The sequence below is a fragment of the Symsagittifera roscoffensis genome, chromosome 1, assembly GCF_963678635.1.
Source record: "Symsagittifera roscoffensis chromosome 1, txSymRosc1.1, whole genome shotgun sequence".
Classification (NCBI taxonomy): Eukaryota; Metazoa; Xenacoelomorpha; order Acoela; family Convolutidae; genus Symsagittifera; species Symsagittifera roscoffensis.
This window is the reverse complement of record NC_087062.1, coordinates 84557561-84583522: the sequence shown is the minus strand read 5'-3', so window position 1 is coordinate 84583522 and position 25962 is coordinate 84557561. Positions and strand designations below refer to the sequence as shown.

Sequence of the window (25962 nt, the reverse complement as noted above, 5' to 3'; positions counted from 1 at the left end):
TTCTGTATAAATTCAATTTTAAAAAAAACATTAAGTAACTCGAAGTGAAAGGATCGAACTTCTTCTGACGAAACTTATCTGAAACACACTGTAAATGAGTCAACAGTACATTTGATGCAAAAAATATTATTTATGTTCTGTGATGTGTTTTGAGCTATATTTTTTGTGCTTTTAACACGTTAGCGGAGACTTAGACCGTCTTAGAAATTGTTCCAATTTGAAATGGGGCATGCTAATTGAACTGTTTAATACTTTGCCATATGCAAAATTTATCACTTTGCATTTCAAACAGCGCGTGAGGGGATGGTTTACTGAAAAACAAATATGTTTTTTTTTTTGAAATTGTAAAGAAAACTTTACTCTATTTTTGTTAAAGGAAACACTATTCCATATACCTTAAAAGGCTTTGCCTTGATACAAGCAGTCTTGTTTTAATTTATGTAAACTTGAAATTTAGTTTGAATAAATTTTAAATAATTAGTATATGTATCATTATATACATCTAAAATGGGTTTAATTAACTTTTGAAATGATTAACTCAAGTATGAAAAGCAATCAAATAGAATCCTTTTTACCCTAATTGAGGTAAGTTTATTAGCGTTTATGCGAAAATTTTTTCATTTTACTCGGATAATTGATTACAATACCTCCTCTGTCAATACGAATAGTTTGTGAGATAACTATGAGCAAACCTGAAAACTGCTTTTCTAAACAAGGCCATAAGTACGGCAAGTTATGTTAAATCGAAACAAGGCGGCTCGTATTAGGGCGATACCCGCAAAGCTCTGAGGGTATTTTAAGAAATCTCGAGTGGTCTTCGCTTTAAAAGGTAGTCTTCGCTTTCATAATTTTTTTTGATTTTTTGAAAACAATCAATCCACACACTATGTAGAGTGTTAAATATACCATAGGACAATAACACTCCTCGAATAATATTTTAGTAAAATTCGTCCAAAATTTTTAGTTGAAACTCGAAAAATGTCTGAGGACAAACCATTCCAAGAGCAAACATCTATCAATTTCTTTGAAATTCGGAACAAAAAAAAGGTCTGAATTTTAGACGAAATTAAGAACAAAAAACAGACCACAATTTCTTAAAACGTGCATTTTTGACGCCAATATTTTTTAGGGGAAACATTTATTGATGTTTTAAAGTGAGAAACTGAAAATCGGCAATTTTTACGAAAGGTATTTGAGAAAAAATTCACTTAAGATTAGCAGCCGAAACTTTTTTGGATAGCAATTAAGGTAAGAGCCAGATAGAAATGGTAACTTGCAGACTTCCCATTAGCTCAGTTTTCTTTTTCTCGTGAATATAAATTTCAAGTAAATTGAGCACAAAAGCTTCATTTGGTATTTTTTCTAATATCTCAGTCGGTAATGGAGCTTTTTTTAAGACCAACGTATTTAAAATACTAAGAAAACGATGACATTTTTATATTCTATTTCGCAAAAAAAATTATCTTGAAGCACAACAAAAGCAATTAGCTAAAACAAAAAACTGAAAAGGCGATTAGCAAAATCAAAATAGCCTCGATAATTCTAAAAGATTGCATGGCCGCATGTGTAAAATTGTAGTCAACCTAAAACCTACATAAAAAATGCATTTTAGAGATCAATCTGCGCACAAAAAAAAAACAAAATTTTGATAGGAAGGCTTGCTTGCCAACCAAAAAGATACCAACAAAAATTACTCGTATCAACACCAGCATATGAACACTAGCTGTTTCGTAGCTGGAAAAACCACAGTTTCCAGTGCAGTTTTATCATGACTTAACGAAAAAATTTATAGAAGTAATTACACCTTAAGATTATGATCAAAAATCAACATAAAAAAATAATTTGTCCGACCAAGGTCTAGTTTTTGCCGAGAAATTTTAGGTGCATGACATAGGATGGGATTTTTAGCATAGGCGTTTAAGATTTGTTGTCTAGAAATTCGAGATTTGTTTTTTTTTCCAGGCAACTGCACGGGATGGGTTTTTGTCGCGCCGTTTTTAGGATGAGGTGGGCAGTTTTTGGTTGGAATTTGCTGTGCAGTAATTTTGGGTCAGCTTTTGCAGGGCAGTTTTCTAGGGTGAGTTTTTGGTGGGTATATTTATATGCATCAAATAACAATTGTAAAATGACCTTTGGGGTATCATATTAAACCAATTTTTGTTCTGATATGGGTTCGTAAAATTTGTCGCAGAAAAACTATGTTACCGTAAAAAAAACACAGTTTTTATATTTTTCATCTCTTGGGACCTTTTTTGACTGGGAATTAGAAGTTGGGGCGCTATTCCAGTTTCCTACCCCGTGTAAAACTACTTCAAAAAGTAGTTTGAAAGTTGTTCACCTGTCATATTGCATGTGAAAAATGTTGTACAGTTTTTTCAATTAACCGCGCTGACAGTTTTATTGCAGTTAAGAGCATGAGAAGTCAATTTAACTAGGCTTTTGTAAGTTTAATTTCAGAAAAAAATTGAAGGGGGAACTGGAAAAGAGCCGAAATTTGAACGTAAATACATTTTATTGAAGGATGAAGCTACACGTTGATTCAAAACCTAAATTAAATTTTTTTCCTTGTGAATTTTGAGAAAATAGCCCGGAAGTTCTCACTGTTTTTAAAATTTTAATACCCACACTACTCAGTAGGTCTCCCCTGTAATGGAACAAAAACCAATTTTTCAAAAGTACTTTTGTCGTCAATGCATACTAAATTTTAGGGCGTTTCGGGCTCCAAATAAAAACACACCACTTTCGTGGTCAAGAAGTTCCAACTTACCTATAAAATGAAGTGTTGACCCCTTCGCAAAAAAAAACAATATTCTTTGAGGTAAAATTTTGGAGGCAACGCTGAAAACTAATTTAAATAGGCTTAAGAAAAAGAACTAAGAAACTTCTTTTTTTTCAATCTTTTTTCTTCTGTTTATAAAAAAAATTAATCAAAAAGCAAACCAAAATCAAAATTTTCAAAATATCTATAAAAACTAGTAAGATATCGAGTTCAAAGTAAAACATTTTTGCTACGCTTGCTTTTTTTCAACGTTTTCAGTCTTTTTTAAAACTCTTCAAAACATACTTGAAAAGCAGTCTTTCATAAAAAAGCGCTAATTGTCATAATAATGTTTGAAGTTTTTCTGGGACGGATGGTTATCTAGCAACTTTCAGTTATCTTCCTCGCTATTTTAATCATCAGTTCTCTGTTTTTATAGAAAATCAACAAAATACTTTGAATAAATATGTTAGGCAAATTAAGTTTTGATAAATTAACTTTTCGGTAAGGTCAATTAATACATTTGAAATGGCTTCTACAAGCAATAACAAATGTATGAAACTTTTTATTGTTAAAAAATGTGCAACAAATTTTTACGATTGCTGACGACGCAAACTGCTCTTTGGGCTATTTGGGAGAAAAATTTAAAAATTTAAAAAAGAAAAACTTCTGAGGTAAAAGATAAAACTAAATAACAGTGAAAATTAGTAGAACAAACAAAGCAACGCGAAGATACAGCAGTAAAACTTTTTCAAACCAAAGAACCCTTCTTTTGATGCTACAAATGCTGCTGAATAATATCTTCAGTTTTTGAATCAGTTTAAAAAGCTCCAAATTGCTTGGAGATTCTTTCAAAATCTATCATAATTCACAGGGATATGAAGAACTACCGAACATGTTTCCTTCAACCATTGTTCTTTTCATCAGTTTTTGTTAATTTTATCGACGGAAACTAAAGGACGTTTATATTAAAACTTAGCAAAAAATTTTAATAACAAACATTTCAGTGAGCATTTTTCACGAAAAAAACCTGCGCGAAGCTGAAAAACGTGTGTTATTGTTTCCTCTAGGAACTCTGTAATTTTGATTCTTTTTTTTCGGATGATAACGGGAAAAAATTACATGCCTATAAGCAATATCTCCGAAATTGATACAACTTAACAGAGTCCACACTATCAGTGACGTTAAAAATCTTTCATCTTTTAATAACAATTTTGTCAGGCAACAAAATGCCAATTAGAGCATTGAAGCGCTATTCTTTATTTTTTTCCTTTTTCGCTAGCTGAAACTAAGACTTTTGATATAGTTTGCTGCAAAAACTACGCTACTATAATTAGGACGTTTTCTTTTTCGAAAATGGTAGTATTTTGCTTTCCCACTCTTTACTCTGTTTTTCACTATATTTCACAGGTTGTTTTTCTTTCTAATTATATCATAAGGCAGCAATATTTAGATTTCTTAGGTTTCGAGAAAACAAACAAACTTCGAAATGATTTACAGATTGAATTTGTACTGATTGCAATTTTGAGCGACGGTTCATTTTTTAAACGCAATTTTAAGTGTCTAATTCCAGTTTTCATAATTTAAACAATCATTTTTTTGTAGTTTTACGCAATTTTTAGCAAGTGTAACGAGTGTAACGCCACAAAAACAACAGTTAGTAGAGAAACATGAACGCAATCTTTAGCAACCGTTCTTAGCAATATTAATGAAGCTGGAATGATCTCAAGGATATTTAGCGGTTTTCAGTGTTAAAAACTTAGCCAAAAACGTCGTTGACAAAGGTTGTACTTCGGTAGACAATCGTGGGACCTGATTCAAACGCTTTTTTAAATGAAAAATAAGGGCAGTAGTTCAGGAGTTTTTCGCAATTTTCAGCAGTGACAAATAGAAAGTGGAAAGTTCTCTGCAACCTGTCTAAATATTTAAGACAAACACGTAGTAATAACTTTAACCAAGACTTGGACAACATTCCAACAAGTGGCACCTTTTAAAAAAAAATCTGAAAACTATTATAAAAATACGATGGTGAACAGATCAAATGAGGTGTTAGTGAAGGTATTTAATTTCAAAAAAATGAAAAGTTCAGAAACATAGTTCAGTCCAATTTTTGACCTTTTTTTTATCATGTGCAAAACTAAAATTTTAAAATGTCCGTTAAAATAAAACAACGGAAACAACCTCGCATAAAATTTTGGAAACTGTTGGCGATTAACAGTATGAACTCGATACTTCTTCTGCAAGATAAAGCATAAGGACGTGATAGAGCAGCTAAGTTCTGTATCTTCAACAATTTATTCATTTTATTAAAAAAACTCTCTAAAACACTCGTGGACAAAACCTAAGAGAACAGAAAGTTCTTGAAAAAAACCAATAAGCTTGTTGTTCCGACTTTCGAAGAAAACGGAATATCTATGCTCGGTGTGATTTTTTTATCATTTTTTGGTCAACTTTCATCGATCGAAACAATAAATTTTACAATAATTTTTTATTCCTCATTGAAGATATCAACTTCTTGAGCTCAAATGTAAAAAAAATATTTAACGTCCTATTATTTTTCGAAAAGTTCTGGGGGTTTGAAAATTGCCAAATTTTCCATGTTCTGAACTAATTTGTGCGCGCTTCGAAATAAATATTCATAATTCTGAGAGCCTAACGCGAATTTTTTATGCGGGGCAAATTATCCCGCCCAACAAAATCGTTCCAAATTGAATTGAGACTAGCTATTTGGTCGGATTAATTTCTTACGACTCAAAATTTTACACTTAGATATTTTCCAACATTATCGGAGGTGGAATATCTTTTTCATTTGAGCTCAGAAAATTGATATCTTCAATGGGGCTTAAAAATTATTGTTGAAAATTATTATTTCGATCGGTGAAAATTGACCGAACAAAAAATTACACCGAGCATAAATATTCCGTTTTCTTCAAAAGTCGGAACAATTATTTGTTTTCCCCACAGTTAGAATCAAAAATTGTTAGTTTAACTATTGTTGAAGACGTGCTGAACATTTTAAATAAATTGACTGGAGAAAACTCAAAAATTAATTTTGAACTATGTATTTTTCTTTCAAACAAATAGTAATTTTTCACTCTCCTATTTTTCAAAATTGTCAGCAATTTTTTAGATCGGAATTTTTTTCCCAGGTAAACTGGCAAAATTGTTTCAAATCTGGTTCTGTTGGAGAAATCTCAAATTATCGACCAATTTCACTATTGCCGGCCTTCAGCAAAATTTATGAAAACTTTTGCATAAATGCACACTGTCATTTGTCTCGAAAATACCAAATAAACATTGATGTGACTTGAAAAGTTGACAGGACTGTAGTTATCTTAAAAGTGTTCAAAGATTTACCAAAACAAGAATTTGAACAAACACTGACAGCTTATCAACTGAATGTCCAAATTTTTGACTTTTTCATTTGTGATATTACTCCAAAAAAGTAAGGTCTGACAGCAATAACGACTGCAAATTAAAATCGCATGAGCAGGCGCGGATCCAGGAATTTCTCGAGAGGGGGGCGGATTTTCGAAAAAAAATTGCAAATTTTGTCGACCTATTTTTTAGGTCGACCAAATTGACTTTCTGAGCTCTCCCAAAGTACTATAATGACCCTAGTTTGACCAAATTTTCTGCGCCGCAGGCAAATTTAGAAGAAAAAAAAACAGGATGAAAAGGCGTTTTTAGGCACTTTTTGGAAAATTTCTACCAGAAAATTGCGTTTTTTGGCGCGCGCTCCACTCTCAAAATTGGTATATTTATTGTCGGCTAAGGCGCCTTTAGAAAAAATTTAGGGTCTATCACCAAATATTGATATCTCAAAATAGTACAAAGGGGGAGACCCTTTGGGTCGGCAGGGGGACGAAACCCTCAGAGAAAAGGGCGTCTGCCCCCCCCGCTCCCCCCCTAAATCCGCTACTGCGCATGAGACTGAAAGCTAACAAAACTTCAGAAAGTGTGACTTGAAACCCGAAAGTCAAGATGCGGAAAATCAACGGGCCCCTGTTATTCCTCATCTACTTCGCTGATTGCCACTTAGGTACTTTCGCTTGAAGCTTGTCATGCTTGCCAATGATTCTCATAAATCAAGTTCCTTAGATAACAACAAGACTGCTCGTACCAAGGCAAAGCCCTGAATGTTCCGACCGCCTTTTAATTATTATGGAGCAGTAATAACATTTAAGAAATTAGGTGAAATATAACAAAATGAAAACTTTTTTTTCAAAAATTTAAATTTTTTTTTTTTGTAAAAATCTTCCCCCACACGCCATGTTAAAAACAAAACAATAGATTTCGCTCCTTGTAACAAATCAATTATGGCAAAAAAGCTTCTTTCAACCAATTTGGAACGATTTCTAAGACGGATTAAATCTCCGCTTACGCGTTAATTTTTCAAATTTAAGCTCAGGACAACAATACCTTTCGAATGATATCAAAAAAATCCGTCAAAAAAGGCTAGTTCAAAAGTCGAAATTTGTCTGAAGAAAAAAAAACCCACCCCGAGCACAAATATTCCGTTACTTTCGTATCGAAAGTCGGAACAACAACGACAATAACAATGATCTAAACAAAAATAGTGCTACTACAACTGAAAAAATTTACGCTAGGAAAAAGATGAAATTGATCACTTGTTGCTCAGTGAAAATTCGAAAAAATTATCGAGATTGGCAGAAATAGCAGTAATCATGAGTCTGAGAATCCACTCAAGAGTGTGGCAATTAATAACTCAAGCTCTTTTTGTTCCGACTTTCGATACAAAAGTAACGGAATATTTGTGCTCGGGGTGGGTTTTTTTTTTCTTCAGACAAATTTCGACTTTTTAACTAGCCATTTTTGACGGAATTTTTTTAATCATTTGAAAGGTATTGTTGTCCTGAGCTCAAATTTTAAGAGATATTTCACCTGTGATTATTTTTCGTAAAGTTACGGGGGTTTAAAGATTGCCATTTTGGCCAATTTGGGACAATTAACACGCGATATATTTCGCGCTATTAACGCGTAAGCGGAGAGTTAATCCGTCTTAGAAATCGTTCCAAATTGGTTGAAAGAAGCCTATTTGTCATAATTGGTTTGCTACAAGGAGCAAATTAGATTCTTTGTACTGTATATGGCGTGTGGGGGGATGGTTTTCATAAAAAATTTTAGAAAAAAATTTTTCATTTTTTGATCAAAGTTCATTTAATTTTTTAATTTTATTACTGCTCCATAAACCTTAAAAGGCAGTCGGAACATTCAGGGCTTCGCTCTGATACGAGCAGTCTTGTTAGGATTTGAAAACGTTTTTATTTTTAAATTAAAAAGAACCTAAAACTCAATAATTGTGTCTAATCGTTTAGGATTTTGTTTCTTCAAAAGCAGCTTGCTCAAACTTAGGAAACTAGCGTTAAAGCAGTTGATTGTTATGGGTTCAATTTATTAGAAACAGCAAACAAACTAGATTCAATCAAAATGGAAAACAACACAAGTATTTTTGAAAAGTTCTTTCAAAGTGAGAAAATTTGATAGCATATGTCACTTACGTGATTAACCCAATTCTCACTAAATGGAACAGTTGCATAATAATGAAATTTCAAAACGGAAAAAAACTCCGTATACGAAGAAACCAAATATGTAACTGAAGAAGAGGCAAGAAAAACAATGTTGGTATGTAACTCAAGCAAAAGACTAAGACATCGCCATACTAAAACCACCCGCACTGACAAAAATGGATTAGGATCGATTTTAGTATGAAAAAAGTACGTTTATTGAATTTAGATTGATTTTAGTATGAAAAAAGTACGTTGATTAAATTTAAGAGATGAAGATTGATTTGGATCGATTTAAACTCGATTTAAATTGATCTTAAATATCATGTAAGAACGCGATATTTACTCGATTAAAAATTATCTGTAACTAGTTTTTGACAATGGATCAGAATGTGTTGAAAAACTTCTGCAACATGAGGAGACTTTGGTTGATAAAAAATTTACATACCCTAAAATAGCATCATATTTCTGATAATGAAAAACTACCAGGTCTTTTTTGTGACGCTTAGGGCAACTATTTATTTTCAAAGTTTTACAAAACGAGTGATTTTAATTTTTTTTTACTTTTCTTGCTAGGACAAATTGTGTGCTCATAGAGATTCCCCTCGAGAAAATTCATTATTCTGACACCTTTGAGGAAAGTCATGAAAGATAAAGCAGAAACAGGCATTCTTTTTCTTTTTGTAGTAAGTGCTTCTAATTAAAGCTCAATTATTAAAATAATTTCCCGTGCTGACGCCTAAAACCAACAAAACTAGTCATTAACTTCCATGAATGATTTGTCTGAAATATTTTTAGCCATACAATTTCGATGTGAGCGGATTGTTTGAAAAATGCTTGTCGGAATTTATATGAATAGCTTTTTTTGTCTACTCGGGTTGTTGAGTTCATAAAAGATGAATGTAAAATGATTATGTTGCAATCAAGAATATGGCTCATTTTTCTTATTTGGGTGATTTTCCTGACCAAATTGTCTCGTCGCTCGGAAAACAATTCTAGAACACTTCTCAGTGAAGTAGGAAACCTTGCTAGTTGAACCAAACCGAACCATGTTGCTCCAATCAAGTTGGAGAAAACAAATAACCAACTAATTAGAACAGTTTCATCGTTAAGGCTTGAGCAACATCCATAAAAAAAATCTTAAAAGCTCCTTTTCTTTGTTTTGAGTCGTTCAGATTTTAAACATTTGTCTTTTAAAAATCTTAATTCTAAAACTCACTTATTAAAGATTTATTTTCTTCATTTATTAACTAAGCAAATTAATATATCCTGAGACATGTTTAATTCCCGATAGTGAAAATAAAAGTTGAATTGTTATTGTGACAAAGTGGTACTAAATTTAGATCTGGTACTTTATTATTATGATTCTTATGTTTGAGTTTTGTTGGTTTTTCATTAAAAAAAAATCCCAGAGGAGTATTTGAAATGTTAATTACTGAAATTTTGTTTAGCATGAAAAAAAACTGAATAAAGTTTTTTCTGACAAAAACATCAGAACAAAGTGCTTCCGTCACCCTAAAAATAAATCCCCATACTTCAGCATCCATCTCACAGAAAAAAAAACATTGGCCTGAGAGCTCCGTGATATGTTTTACCCGATAATATTTTCGGACGCCCCCACCCTTTATCACAATTTGCACTAGCCTCCCAACCAAACGCGAGCAGGTCCCAGATGTATGAATAGCATGCAAGCAACTTAACAACTAAGATTTGAGTAGTTTTAATTTTTACAAAAACAAGAAAGCAAAACTGCAAATTTTTACAAGAACAAGAATCCAAGGCTTTGCTCCGGGCCATTAAAAATGGGTAGGAACTTTAGAATCGGTGTGTGTTTTAGTATTTATTTCATAATCTTGCTCGTATCATCTTTTTCAGGCATGTTTTGACACTCGCATCTCCCAAAAAATCGCTAACCAAACGATATATTGCGACTTTCCCTCCACCAATAGAAATGCGGTGCGGCTTCGCGCGACCAAACAAACTAGAATTCAGTTTGTCCAACTTATCGGGGGATTTTTTTTGCCTTTGAAAACTTTATCAGAGATGTACAGTTTTTTACATGACAATGCTAAGTGAGAGAAACTGAAACAAAGATGGGATAGATTTTTTTTATTTATACGCTGCGAACACGAAAAAATCATTGAATCAGAAAAACTTCATTGACTGTTCAAAGAGTTTAATTTTAGTTCTCAGATGTGATTGACAGCTTCTTTGACACAAACCTCAATTTAAAAAGGTTTTTCAGACAATTTCAGTTTAAATTGGTTCTTATATCTGACTAATGACGCAGTGTTGAAGCTGAGGTAGTTCTTCTTTGTTGTACACTTTTAGAAGTAAGAGCAATCTCAAAAATCAGTGAAGTGCAATCAAAAAGAAGAATAAGCAAAAACAATGGTTCTTCTAAACCAAAAACAAGGTAGACAGAAACTTTGGCTTACTGAAAGCACGCCGTAGCGTTGATGATATAGCGCTTATAATTTTTCTGAGTTCTTATAAGTACTTCCTAAATTTGTCTGAAATTTAATAATTTTAGAAGAAAAAAAATTTCCTTTTGTTTTTTTTTACATTTAACTTTTTAATAAACCTTAAAAGGCAGTCGGAATATTCAGGGCTTCGCCCTGATACGAGCAGTCTTGTTTTATTTCAAAATTTTTCTTCATATTTTGAAAACTCAGGCTAATAACTAACAAAGCTCATTGAGTTTTGGACCAGAAACAATATTTTTCAGCGGCGCTTTTTCTCGTCTTTCCGCCAAATTAGATCTTTCACGCCTTTTGCATTTTTGCTACGTACTTTCTGACATGTACACGGAAGTTTTCATGCGCGGGAAGGAAAGTCTCTCCGGAGAAAAAAAAACAAAATGGGAGTATTTTGCGAAATAGATGGATATAAATCACCTTTTCTTTTTGTTCCGACTTTCGATACGAAAGTGACGGAAAATTTGTGCTCGGGGTGGGTTTTTTTCTCCAGACAAATTTCAACTTTTTAACTAGCCAAATTTGACGGTTTTTTTAAATCATTCAAAGAGTATTGTTGTCCTGAGCTCAAATTTGAAAAGAGATTTCACCTGTGATCGTTTTTCGTAAAGTTATGGGGGTTTAAAGATTGCCATTTTGGCCATTTAGGGACAATTAGCGCGCGATATAATTCGCGCTATTAACGCGTAAGCGGAGATTTAATCCGTAGTAGAAATCGCTCCAAATTGGTTGAAAGAAACTTGTTTGCCATAATTGATTTGTTACAAGAAGCGAAATCTATCCTTTTGTACTTTATATGGCTTGTGGGGGGTTGAATTTCATAAAAAAGTTTAATTTTTAGAAAAAAAATTTCATTTTATTTTTTTCTTAATTGTTACTACTGCTCCATAAAACCTTAAAAGACAGTCGGAACATTCAGGGCTTCGCCCTGATACAAAAAGTCTTGTTGTTTTTACGATCAAAGGAATAGAGGAGTATTTGAGTATGGATTTTTTCTCATTATTTTGATCATTGTACTTAATTGTTTTGATCATTGTGACGATAAATAATATTTTTGACAAACAAATGTTCGACAATGAGTTTATTGATCCTCGCGTTTCAAAAAAAAATAAACCTCGCCTGAAACTTTTTAAAATTTTTATGAAGGGTTTTTATATTTTTTTATACTCTCAGTTTCAACACCCGATGTATTATTGCCGATATTTGCGAAAAAATCTTAAACTCATTGAGCTATACTATTAAGCTGATAAAAGTTGTGGGTAGTTTTCTTTCTACGGGTTCGCTTCGTGGTATTCAAAATCTGTCCGATGACTATTATTGAGGTCACAGAATTGGTCAGAGCAAAAAATGAATTGAAAAGCCATGTTTGAGTTATACGATGCGTGACACAAGTCACATGATTGATGCCGATAAAACAATTTGAGTGTTGCGAGCATCATCTAGGACTTAATTTTTTAATTTATCCTATTTTCGATCGCACTTTCAATTCCTCTAACTCTTTGATCAAAAAAGGTGACGACAATAGTCATTTTTTTTAGCTTTAGATTCTAGTTTTTGGGCCGTTTTATGTTTTTAAGTTAATTATTGTCAATCTGTAATTTGGATAGGAATAGTTATCATCCAATTTTGTTTCAAACAAAGGAAAAGGAAAATGAACTCGTTTTTTTTCTCAAACGCAAACAGTTTCAAAATTAGCGCTCAGAAGCGCTGAATGCAAGCTTAGGTAGTTTGGTTTAGAGGAACGATTGCTCAAAATTTTAATTAGACTAGAGCTGCAGGTCAATATAAAACCTTTGTTAACCCCTAACAATTGCGTTACCGCAAATTAATCAAAATGAAAAAATGTAATCTTTTCATTTTTAAGCATAATTCACCTGCAAAGTTTGATTAGCTTGATATGTAAAATAGACATAAGACAAAAAGCGGAAATAAAAAACTCTCCTATATCATCAAGAAGACTCTATTCTAGAAAGGCGTATTTCGATAGTTTTTGCGTTGGTCGCCCAAAAATGTGACCCAATATACAAAGGGTCAAATGAATACCTTTTTGACAAAGGGTCAAACAAAAACAGTTTTGACAAAGGGTCAAATGGAAACCCCTTTTGACAAAGGGTCAAATGAATACCCTTTTGACAACGTTTCAAATGATTAATCTTTGACAAAAGGTCAAATGAATACCCTAATAACAAAGGTTCAAATAAATACCCTTTTGACAAAAGGTCAACTGAATACCTTTTTCACAAAGGGTCAAATGAAAACCTTTTTGACAAAGGGTCCAATGAATACCCTTTTCACAAAAGGTCAAACGAAAACCTTTTTGACAAAGGGTCCAATGAATACCCTTTTCACAAAGGGTCAAATGAACTCCTTTTTGACAAAGGGTCAAAAGAATACCCTTTTGACAAAGGGTCAAATGAATACCATTTTCACAAAGGGTCAAATGAATACCCTTTTGACAAAGGGTCAAATGAATACCTTTTGTCAAAGGGTCAAATGAAAACCCTTTTGACAAAGGGTCAAATGAAAACCCTTTTGACGAAAGGTCAAATTATTAATCTTTTGACAATTGATCAAAATGAATACCCTTTTGACAAAGGGTCAAATGAAAACCCTTTTGACCAAAGGTCAAATTATTAATCTTTTGACATAGGGTCAAATGAATACCCTTTTGACAAAGAGTTAAATGAATACACTTTTGACATAGGGTCAAATGAATAACTTTTTCACAAAGGGTCAAATGAATACCCTTTTCACAAAGAGTCAAATGAATACCCTACTCACAAAGGTCAAATAAGTACCCTTTTGACAAAAGGTCAACTGAATACCCTTTTCACGAAGGGTCAAATGAAAGCCTTTTTGACAAAAGGTCCAATGAATACCCTTTTCACAAAGGGTCAAATGAACACTTTCTTGACAAAGGGTCAAAAGAATACCCTTTTGACAAAGGGTCAAATGAATACCATTGTCACAAAGGGTCAAATGAATACCTTTTGTCAAAGGGTCAAATGAACACCCTTTTGACAAAGGGTCAAATGAAAACCCTTTTGACAAAAGGTCAAATTATTAATCTTTTGACATAGGGTCAAATGAATACCATTTTCACAAAGGGTCAAACGAATACTCTTTTCACAAAGGGTCAAATGAATACCCTTTTCACGAAGGGTCAAATGAACACCTTTTTGACAAAGAGTCAATTGAATACTCTTTCAACAAAGGGTCAAATGAACCTCGTTTTGACAAAGAGTCAAATGATTACTCTTTTGACAAAGGATCAGTTGATCACCCTTTTGACAAATGGTCAAATTAATACTTTTTCGGGCTCTACGGAAAAAAAATTGCGGAAGAGAGGGAACCACCTCTCTCCCTAAATCCGTCCCTTTTTGACGCTAACTTTTTTCCAGCATCCCAATGTTTCAATAAAAATGTGCTGATAATAATTTGACAGATAAAATAGTACCTTCAACAGGGAGATAACCCGACTGATTTTTCATCAACAAAAGCAGGCTTATCTAATGTAGTGACATTCTCCACGGCTTGGAATTACCTTGAGCAGTTTTGAGTTATTGTAACAAATTTGGAAGCAATAACCAACTATTTTTGTAGGCTGTGGTTGTTTCTCCTCAGTCAAAACGCTGAATTTAAGTTTAATAAAAATGGCTAACGACATTTCATTACAACTTTTTTTATGAGAAGTTTTTCCCTTTTAAAATTAGTCCTACTATCGAAGAAAGTGCGGAATGTTTATATTTGTGGTGTTTTGCCTGTTCAGAACGTCAATACATTTCATAAGTCAAAAAACTCATTCGGCTAAAAAAAATTTTCTTCTTGTTATGTGTTCGAGTAAAGTATTCTTATGCGCAAACTTTATGTGCAAAAGCTTTTTCATATAAAAAGAAGGCCAAGACAATTTCTTTTGTTGCACTTTTTGAAAAAAAAAGATTCGGAAATTATACACAGCCCAAGTTGTTTTTGATTCTGATTTCGCGGATAATGATCGAAATTTTCTGCTCGCTTTTCTTCAGAGGAGTTTTCGTTCCCACTTGTGAGTAAGTAACGGAATAATTGTGCTCGTAGTGTTTTCTCTCCAGACAATTCTCTCTGATTTTTTTTCTTGTTATTCGAAGAATCATTCCAAAAACATTTTTGCGCTTAGATCAAACTTAACTACTAGATATTTCACGTGTGATCAGGGGCGGATCTAGGATTTTCTCGAGGGCGAGCGGATTTTCAAAAAATTTTCGAAATTTTTGTCGACCTTTTTCTTAAGGTCGACCAAATTGATTTTTCGAGCTCTCCTAAAGCACTAAAAACACTAAAAAGACCCTGTTTTGACCAAAATTTTGGCTCCCCACTCAAAATTAGTATATATCGCCTTTAGAATAATTTTAGGGTCGATCGGCCAAAACTCTATTTCTTTAAAAGTACAAAAGGGGTGACCCTTTGGGTAGGCAGTGGGTCAAATTCCTGAGGAGGGGGGGGGGAGCGTCCGCCCCCCCCCCCCTAAATCCGCCCCTGCGTGTGATTATTTTTTGTATTATTTTGAGTGTTTTTGGCGAGTTTGGAACAATTACTGCGCAAAATTTTTCGCATTAATAACTCGTATTTTGAATTCAACCGAGGCATGATGTTTGATGAGTTTGTTTTTGCTATGCAAAAGTTGTCACTTTGTAAGTTACATAGCGTATAAACGGCATTTTTCAAAAACATTTCAATTTTTTTGGAAGTGTTATGCATTTTTTTAAAGAACACTTTTGAAAAGGCTTCGAAAGACGGTTGAAAAAAAACCTTTGGGTCTTCACCCTGAGGGTAGCAGTCTTGTATTTGCAACTTTAGAAGAAAGAGGCGGAACATTTGTGCTCTAGATTGTTTTTTAACAGAAAACTGCGACTTTTTCACTAGTCATTTTGGCGGATATTTTTGTCATCCAAAGGGTATTGTTCTCTCAAATTCAATAAAAAAATGTTTTCTTCTGTGCTTACTTTTTGTAAAGTTTGAATTTAAGCATTGCCAATTCGACCAAGTTGGGACAATTAACTCGTAATTGGAGACTTAATCCGTCTTAAAAATCGTTTCAAAACGGTTAAGGCAGACTTTTTGTCCTTATTGCTGCGTGAATGATATAAAAAAATTCCGTCAAAAATGGCTAGTTAAAAAGTCGAAATTTGTCTGAAGAAAAAAAAACCCAACCCGAGCACAAATATTCCGTTACTTTCGTATCGAAAGTCGGAACAAGAAGAAAAGGTGATTTATATCCATCTATTTCGCAAAATACTCCCATTTTGTTAATTTTTCTCCGGAGAGACTTTCCTTCCCGCGCATGAAAACTTCCGTGTACATGTCAGAAACTACGTAGCAAAAATGCAAAAGGCGTGAAAGATCTAATTTGGCGGAAAAGACGAGAAAAAGCGCCGCTGAAAAATACTGTTTCTGGTCCAAAACTCAATGAGCTTTGTTAGTTATTAGCCTGAGTTTTCAAAATATGAAGAAAAATTTTGAAATAAAACAAGAATGCTCGTATCAGGGCGAAGCCCTGAATATTCCGACTGCCTTTTAAGGTTTATGAAGCAGTAATAACATTAAAAAGTTAAATGTAAAAAAACAAAAAAAAATTTTTTTTCTTCTAAAATTTGAAACTTTTTATGAAAACCATCCCCCCACACGCCATAAAAAGTACAAAAGAATAGATTCCTCTCCTTGGAACAAATCAATTATGGCAAACAAGCTTCTTTCAACCAAATTGGAACAATTTCTAAGACGGATTAACTCTCCGCTTACGCATTAATAGCGCGAAATATATCGCGCGCTAATTGTCCCAAATTGGCCAAAGTGGCCAAAATGGCGATCTTTAAACCCCCATAACTTTACGAAAAATGATCACAGGTGAAATATCTTTTCAAATTTGAGCTCAGGACAACAATACCTTTCGAATGATTTTTTTAAAAAATCCGTCAAAAATGGCTAGTTAAAAAGTCGATATTTGTCTGAAGAAGAAAAAACCAAACCCCGAGCACAAATATTCCGTTACTTTCGTATCGATAGTCGGAACAATTAGTTGATTCAGTATATTTTGACAATTTCTGTTTGCAAATTTACAAGTTTCATACATACGCGTGTGGGTTGGGGGGGGGGGGGAGCTAGGTTTGAAAAGAGCCAATGCAACAAAAAAGGGGGTGCTGAATACAGCCTGTTCTAAAAAGGCTACGTTGGATGTGTTATGCAGATTGCTCTCGTACTGTTGTGTTCATAAGAGAACATAAGAAATCAAATTTTTTTCTCGTTTTCAGAGTTTGTTTTATCAAACTATTTTGCAGTTTATGATAAGACTCGTGTAATTAGTCTCCTGCGAAAACTAGTGTAATTAGTTCCTTGTGAATTTTTTTTTGTAAATTAGTCCCCTGTGAATTCCTACGTTCAAAGCTTTTTCTAAACATAGCTAAAAGAGCGATTTTATAAAGCTCAATTACAGTTCTGCTTTGAAAAATCAATTAGAAAAATTGAGCTTATATTTTCAAAAACACCACAATGTTAAAAGTAGGACGCACAAATATTTCAAAGGGGAAAAATAAAGCTACACGGAAAAAAAAGAAGAATGAAGAAATTTTAGAGACCAGCGGAAAAATAAAAATAGTTGTAAATCTAGCATTATCTAAACTTTACTCTCAATTGACCTATTTCGGTGGTTGAAGATAACCTAAATCACACACTAAACAGCTGACCCCCAAAATGTTGAGTTTAATTATTTGGCTGTTCTGCATAATCCGAAGCAGTTGCCTTTCAAGAGCGACAGAACACCGTCTATATCTCAATTCATACTGTGAATCACTAAAAGAAAAAATACTAGCTTAATACTATTTTAGAGCTCAGGATAATAGAAAAAAAAACTAAATTGTCATTTCCTTTCCTGAAAAAGTTTTAGATCAACCAAATTACTTCATTTTTGACGATGAAAACAGTCGTCTCATATTATATTTATATATTTTTGGAGGCCTTCACATCTAGCAGTTTATACAACTGTAATGATCAGAAACATTCTGACAAAAAGCGCCGTCATTAAAGCTTGAAATTCAACAAACTTCGAAAATAGAGGTTGTTTATAAAAAAATCTTTGCAATAATTAATTGCATATTTAAAAAAAAATCCACAAATAAATGCAAAAATTTTTTTTTTCTGCGACAATAATAAGCCTTGCAGAATTTTCAATGTGGGCGTCTTCGAGGAGACATTCATTACTTTGGGGAGACGGTCATTAAAAGTATACATTATATTCTTGCCTTCTGACCGATTTCGTGAAATCAAATATTTAATGATTAGTAAGCGCAAAGCTCGTCTGTATCCTGTATTAGAATAATTTCCTGTTCAATTTTTTCTACGAGGCGAGATAAAAAAAGGAATTGGAGCCGACACAAACCGTTATTTCTGATCAATCTTTGAAAGTTTATCCGCTAATTGTGTTTGAAATCTTTGTTCTGCTGAAATGACAATTATTTGCGGAGGGTTTGAAGATTTTTCTTGGCAACATTTAATGAAAAAAAAAGAAAGTTAATCAAGTTAATTTTGTAATTGGCTGTTTTTCAAACTTACTGTACATAACAAAAAGGAGTTTTTGTGCGTCAAAGTTTGGACTCTCTGTCAAATCAATTATCAAAAAACGAGGTAAAAGCTAAAGTTCGAAACTGGAACCGTTTGGAGTTTTGTTTGGCCAGGTAAAAGAAGGTACCATAACCGCCAAAAACCCACTTTTGATATTTTTCAGTCGCTGAATTCCTGTGTCTTCGCTGGGCGGTGACACAACAGTGCCAAATGTTGTTTCAATTATGCAAGCGAACTGTAAAACTTTTTATTAAAATTTTGGACCATGTTAACGATCTCCCACCCAAACTGATTTAGGAAGGAGAATTTTCATTTGGTTACTTTTTTTAAATTTAACTCGTCTCTTAAATGTTTTGTGGGGGGAAGAAAATTTATCACTTGAACGATTGATTTTTGTGAAGAAGATATAGTACATTTGGGCCAAAAAATCGGTTAATTTTTTCAAAATTTGTTAATAAAAAATCCGCCCTCATTTTAAATGAGAATTTTTTATGCAGCAGTTTCACATTCTCCAAAGCAATCTATCTAACTGAGAAACTCTTTCGACCCCAAGTAGGGTTCCGATTCAATTGGAACGTTAATAGTTCAAGAAAAGAATTGCAAAAAGTTAATAGCAAAAAAGCTATTCATCTTTCACCCTGGTCAAACTTATCAAAGTAATGATTGATTACACGCAAAGTAGGTGAAAATCTCCCAACATACTCCGTTAATTTTTCATTCAATCAGTTCTTTTCTGATAAGTTTAATTGAATTAGACTTTTTTAAATTCATTTGAAACTTCATCGTGGTTCTTTTTTCTGCAACTGAATTATTGCTGCCGATGATGCGGATAATAACGAAATTTTGCAAACTAAATGTAATTTCAATAAGAAAAATTGAAATATGCGTCGTATCCTCAATGAACGGCCTGTTAAGTTGAAACCACTATAAGATGAAATTCAAAATGTACCATTAAATATTTTCTGTGAATATCTTAGTTATCCATATTTTAGTTATCCTGTCTTAAGGCGTTTCCTTAAATCTAGAATTTATAAACAGCCAGCCAATATTCTGTTTGAATCTAATTAGGAAGAGAAAAACGTTGAGTAATGTGTAAAATTTGTAGAGCGGGCGGACGCCCGCTATTGAGGACTCGACTCCCTGCCGACCCTAAGGGTACTTTTTAAAAAACCATTTTTGGCCGACTGACCTTAAAACTTTTCTAAAGGCGCCTATGACGCCAATAAATTCTAATTTTGATGGGGAGCGCGCACCAAAGAAACGCAGTTATTTTGTTGAAAACTTTTTCAAAACGTGCTCAAAAACAGCTTTTTTGACCTGTTTTTTTTTTTGAAAAATCTGTCTGCGGTGCAAAATTTTTTGTCCCTTATACTGTTCTGGGAGCGCTCGGAAGCTGACTTTGGCCAATCTAGAAAAAAGTCGACAAAATTTTCAAAAATCTTTTGAAAATCTGCTCCCCTCTCGAGAAAATCCTAGATCCGCCCTAATTTATTGTTTTGATGTCTACAATTACAATACAACCCAAGAAATCTCAACAAAATATATTCATTACAAATGGATATTAAAACATGGATATTTTTAACAATTTCCGCCCATTTAATTAAATACAGTCAATTAGCACTGGAGCTTCTTATTAGAAATTGTAATTTTGCTACATTCTGTTGTTCGAATCTACTTAACAATATTCTTAACAATCTCCTCCCTTCCAATATATCACAATTATTAGCATGTGGGCTAATACATTCAAGACAAATGCATTCACAAGAAAAAATTGTCAAAGAGTTTTCATTATCAAAAAAGTTTTGATCGTATTTGAAAGGTAGTTGCAACACTCTAGATTCGCCCTGAAACGAGCAATATTATCTAGCTTTACATTTAAAGTTTTCCTTGTGTTCAGTGAGATGTCTTTTTTCGCGAAAAGTTTCTTAATGCACGATATTTGGGACTACCTGTTTCATTGATATAATAGATAAATTGCTGAAAGTTATTGTTCCGATTTTTGAGGAAAGTGACGGAGTATTTGGGCTCGAGACAAAATTCGACTTTTGAACCATCAACTTTTAACGGAATTCTTTTTATATGAGCTGATAGTTATTGTCCTTTTTTTGAGGTTGTGGGGGTTTGAGGATTGCCAGCTTGGCCATTTTGACTTTAAAGTTGGTCAGTTTGGGACAATTACCGCATGAGATGTTTCGCGCTGTTACCGCGTAACGGAGATTTATTCCGTCAAAAAACCGTTCCAAAATGTTTAAAGCAGGTTATTTATCATAATTGATACGCTACTATCAGCAATATTTATCACCTTTCAATTTATATGCCGTGTGGGGAATGATAAAAAGTCTCGAAAATGAAAAAGTTCAAACTTTGCTTAAATTCATGCATGTTTTTAAGCGAACATTGCTTCATAGGCCTAAAAATGCAGTTTAAACGCCCATAATTTTGCCCTGATGCGAGCAGTGTTGTAATTCTTTCATTTAGGAATCAGTATAATCCGTTCGAAAATAACTATTTGTATCAAAATAAGAATTAGTTACTAAGCAAAAAGCATGAAAACATAGAAAAAACTCCTTTCCTATGTTTAAAAAACAGAAGTTTAAAACATCAGGAGTCAGTGCACTATCAACAAACAGCTTGCAACAAAATCTTAGAATTCCCAGTCAATTGCCTCAAAGATGAAACAACAAAAAATATTTCTTCATTTTTTTCTCAAGAAACTAGTTTCGACAAACTAAACAGCATAATCCACAAAAATTTATCCTTCAAGATGTCTCGCCTAAAAAAATTGCGTGCGATTCTGATAGTGTTAAAACATTCGACAGAATTGTTCTCACTTTATAAAATTATGTTTAAAAAAATCTTCTACGATTATTGGTCTTTTAATAAAAAATGGATTTATCTATATAATTGTTTATTTTGCAGTTCATTTCCATTAATTATTTCAAATTGATGAAGTGCAGTTTTTTTTTCATTTTCATTCTCAATTAGGACCAACCTATACTCATTAATACTGTAATTTTTTGAAACATACAAATTGAGATAATTGTTAACCTTCAATTTTTTGATACTTTTTAGCACTGCAACATGTTGCTCCTCTGATCCGTACTTGTTTTTATAATGACCATTATCGTTTAAGGAAAATCAGTCATGGTGCTCAGTTCCCAAAATTTAGATCACACGGCAACAAAACTAAAACTATGTGACAAGTTAATTTTTTATTTTTCTCTCAAGGCTCAGATTTTTTATTAGGAAACTAAAGTTAAGATGTGTAACTTGATTTACGACTTTAGATAAATGACCATACAGTTACTTCTCGAAAAAAGCATCTAACAATGTCAAATTTGTGTAATATATCCCACTATTTCTCTTAGAGTCAAGATTTGCTCGTTAATGAGAAAAAATTTCGAAACTTACAGATCTAGGAGACACGAAATCAATTTTTATCAAGAACCGCGAATAAATTTCTGGCTAAAACTACTAATCAAAACACTGATTTAATTCATCTGCAGAAATTGTTCCAAGATCAATTTTCCAAGCCCTAACCCTAAGCATAAATTTCCCCATCTTCCAATAACAAGGAAAACTATTTCAGTTTTATCAAAACTGTTTCAAAGTTGCAAACTTTGGCAATTAGTCATACTGACTGTTAGTCATATTTGATGTTTTTCCATCTTTCTTTCTAATAATAACTCAATACGTTTTGTTTTTAACTACTTAAAAGTTTGATAGGATTTTTGATAATTCCTTTTTCGCAGTAAGTTTTAAGATTAAACTTCAACTAGGAAATGCCAATCTTTAAACCCCCGTAATTTTACAAAAAAGGTCACAGTTGAAATATCTTTTCAAATTTAAACTCAAGAAAACATTACCTTTCGAACGATATAAGAAAATTCCGTCAAAAATGGCTAGTTAAAAAGTCGAAATTTGTCTGACGAAAAAAAGTCCACCCCGAGCACAAATATTCCATTACTGTCGTATCGAAAGTCGGAACAATAAAATCTATTCTCAACAAATATATACAAGACTGCTCGTATCAGGGCCAAGCCCTGAATGTTCCGACTGCCTTTTAAGGGTTATGGAGCAGCAGTAATAGCATAAAAAAATTAAATGAAAGAAAAGAAAATGAAAATTTTTTTTTTTCCAAAATTAAATTTTTTTTTGAAAATCATCCCCCCACACGCCATATAAAGTACAAAAAGAGAGATTTCGTTCCTTGCAACAAATCAATTATGGCAAATAAGCTTCGTTCAACCAATTTGGAACGATTTATAAGACGGATTAAATCTCAGCTTACGCGTTAATAGCGCGAATTATATCGCGCGTTAATTGTCCCAAATTGCTCAAATGACCAAAATGGCAATCTTTAAACCCTCATAACTCTACGAAAAATGATCACAGTTGAATTATCTTTTCAAATTTAAGCTCAGGACAACAATATCTTTTGAATGATATAAAAAAAATCCCGTCAAAAATGGCTAGTTAAAAAGTCGAAATTTGTCTGAAGAAAAAAAAACCCACCCCGAGCACAAATATTCCGTTACTTTCGTACCGAAAGTCGGAACAATGAGTTATAAGAAAAACTATCACATAATTTCAGAAATGGAAAGCCTAATGATCATCTATACAGTTTTGCCAAAGAAAATGAAAAAGCAAGCTAACGGAGACACTTATTGGAGCTCAAAAAGTGGCAAGAGTTGCGTATAAAAAATACAATTGAAGACATGTATTCAAACGAGAAGAGTGGTTGCCTATAAAAACTCTACAGCTACGATTCTTTCAAGGCCGCAAAAAGTGCTGAACTTTCCCGCACTGACAAAAATGGATATAGATCAATTTTAGTATGAAAAAAGTATACAGATTAAATTGAAATCTGTTTAAGTTGTAAGAAAGTAAGTTAATCAAAAAGAAAAAATTAAATCGATTTTTAAATTCATTTTCCTCTCAATTCATTAGATTGGATACTAAAATCGAATCAAAATTTTCAAGAAAAATCGATTTAAATCGATTTAAAATCCATTTAAGTTCGTAAAATGTACATGGTTAATCGATTTGGAGCAATTTAAAATCAATTTAAAATCCATTTGAATCGACCGGGAACCATTTCTGTCAGTGCGAGTTATTATAAATTACCAGATAGTTTTGTATAAATTTTATAACAACTGCAGCTCGTTTTTAACTACACTTTTTTGTAATCGGCAAACGGTTTAAACAACTTTTTTGAAATGCTACATCACAGACAGAAAAGATATAACAAGACTGCTCGTATCAGGGCAAAGCCCTGAATGTTCCGACTGCCTTTTAAGGTTTATGGAGCAGTAATAACATTAAAAAATTCAATAAAATAAAACAAAAGAAATTTTTTTTTCTAAAAGGTGAAATTTTTTTAATTAAAAATCATCTCCCCACACGCCATATAAAGTACAAAATGATAGATTTCGCTCCTTGTAACAAACCAATCATGGCAAATAAGCTTCTTTTAACCAATTTGGAACAATTTCTAAGACGGATTAACTCTCCGCTTTCACGTTAATAGCGCGAAATATATCGCGCGTTAATTGTCCCAAAATGGCAATCTTTAAACCCCCGTAACTTTACGAAAATTGATCACAGGTGAAATATCTTTTCAAATTTGAGCTCAGGACAAAAATACCTTTCGAATGATATAAAAAAAATTCCGTCAAAAATGGCTAGTTAAAATGTCGAAATTTGTCTGAAGAAAAAAAAAACCCACCCCGAGCACAAATATTCCGTTACTTTCGTATCGAAAGTCGGAACAATTAGAAAAGTATGTCTTCAATCTTCCTCATTGTTTTTTACTTTTTCTTTATTGTTCGTTTTTTTTCTTGTTTGATTTTTTCCTTTTTGTTTTGACACACCAGTTTCTTTTCAGAATTGGAAATGAGACATTGTTCTCAATTCATGTAGATAGAAACCTTAACAAAGTTTTCCGCTCAGATGCCCCTGAAAACGGATCTGTAGACCCACTGGTGATCTCTAGGCAGTTGTAAGAAAACACTGCCTGAAAACATTACCTTAGTATTTAACTTTAACAGGCTAATCAGCCGTGTTTGATGTTTTGCAGGACCTTTCCCCTCATCCAGGTGGCTAATCTGTCTCTGAGTGACTTGAGTGTGTCGTGTGTGAATGTGGTGACCAGCTGGGTGGTGTTGTTGTGGGACCAGGGAGTGTTAGTCAAGTACAAGGTACTCTGCCTCATCACTGGATACGTCTGCGGCATCGGCTGCCGATGTTCGATCGCTTGCATCTGTGCAATCGCAATCAACAGGTACACGCCACTGGCACACTTCGTAGGCCTCTCAAATAAATTCGCAGCCAGACTAAATAGGAACTTACTCGCTAACAGCACGCAATATATTGCTCGTTAATTGCTCCAAATAAGCCAAACCGACCATTTTAAAATCTTTATAAACTCACGAAAGCTTTTGTTCCATTTTTTGAAGAAAATAAGGGCATGATTTCTTGTGCTCAAATTTTCAAAAAATTTATATATCACCTCTGATTCGATATGGAGGTTTACAGATTGCCAATATAGCCGATATTAGACGATGAAAGCGCAATATATTTTGAACTATTAAAGCGTAAGCGGAAATTTATTCGTCTCGGAAACCATTCAAAATTGATTGAAGCAGACTGTTTGTCATAATTCCAACATTACTACGAATTTATCATAATCTTTTGAAATTTGAAAAGATGTTTTACCGGTGATCATTTTCCGTAAAGTTATGGGGGCTTAAAGATTGCATTTTGGTCATTTCGGTCAATTTGGGACAATTACGCGCGATATGTTTCGCGCTATTACAGCAACAGCGAGATTTCATCCGTCTTAGAAATCGTTCCAAATTGGTTCAGGGAAGATTATATGCCTTAATTGATTTGTTAATAGGAGTGAAATCTATCAGTTTGTACTTAATATGGCGTGTGGGGAGATGTTTTTACAAAAAATCTCAACAATTTTAGAAAAAAAAATTTTAAATTTTATTATTACATTCAAACTTTCCGTGTTATTACTGCACCATATACCTTAAAAGGCAGTCGGAACATTCAGGGCTCCGCCCTGATACATGCAGTCTCCTTTCAAAGTAATGGTTTGATTTCTTGCATGCACTATCTTTTACAATAGATTAAAAAAATAGAAGCGAATTAAACTATTAAAAATTTTGAGCTCAAAACATGAAATCCTGTTTTTCTGTATGGCTGTTGTCAATTTAACTATTCGAGCTGAATAGTTTTTTGTAATTACTGTATTTAAAAGTTTTTATCGAGTTTTTCACAAGAGATGTCAGGGATCATTTAATTTAGGTCGTCAATAGCGCAAAACGAGTTCAAATACCAAAAGGACAATTCCACGCTTGTTTCAGTCATATAGTGGGCGCATCTCTCCACCTAAATTTTTCTCTGAATTATTTTGCTCGGTTAGAATATCACTGTGAAAAACATTTTGAAAATCTCTAGTTTATGTATAGTTTTACAATTTTGGTATTTTGGTTTTGAATATTCGAAAAGATTACAAATTTTGTATGTTAACTAAAAAAAAACTAATATAGAAATATTTTACTGATGCAGTTTAATTTTTGGCTAATTTTTGATTAAA

The 25962-nt window shown here is 33.1% G+C and overlaps 1 protein-coding gene across 1 annotated transcript in view; it reads left to right on the top strand.

Annotated features, from left to right (window-relative positions):
• LOC134857135 (melatonin receptor type 1B-A-like) overlaps positions 1-25962 on the top strand; it is a 95883-nt gene that overhangs the window by 23987 nt on the left and 45934 nt on the right. Inside the window, exon 2 of the mRNA XM_063873508.1 lies at positions 24433-24636. Coding sequence (XP_063729578.1) covers positions 24433-24636 — 204 coding nt within the window. The remainder of the gene's footprint in view (positions 1-24432; positions 24637-25962) is intronic.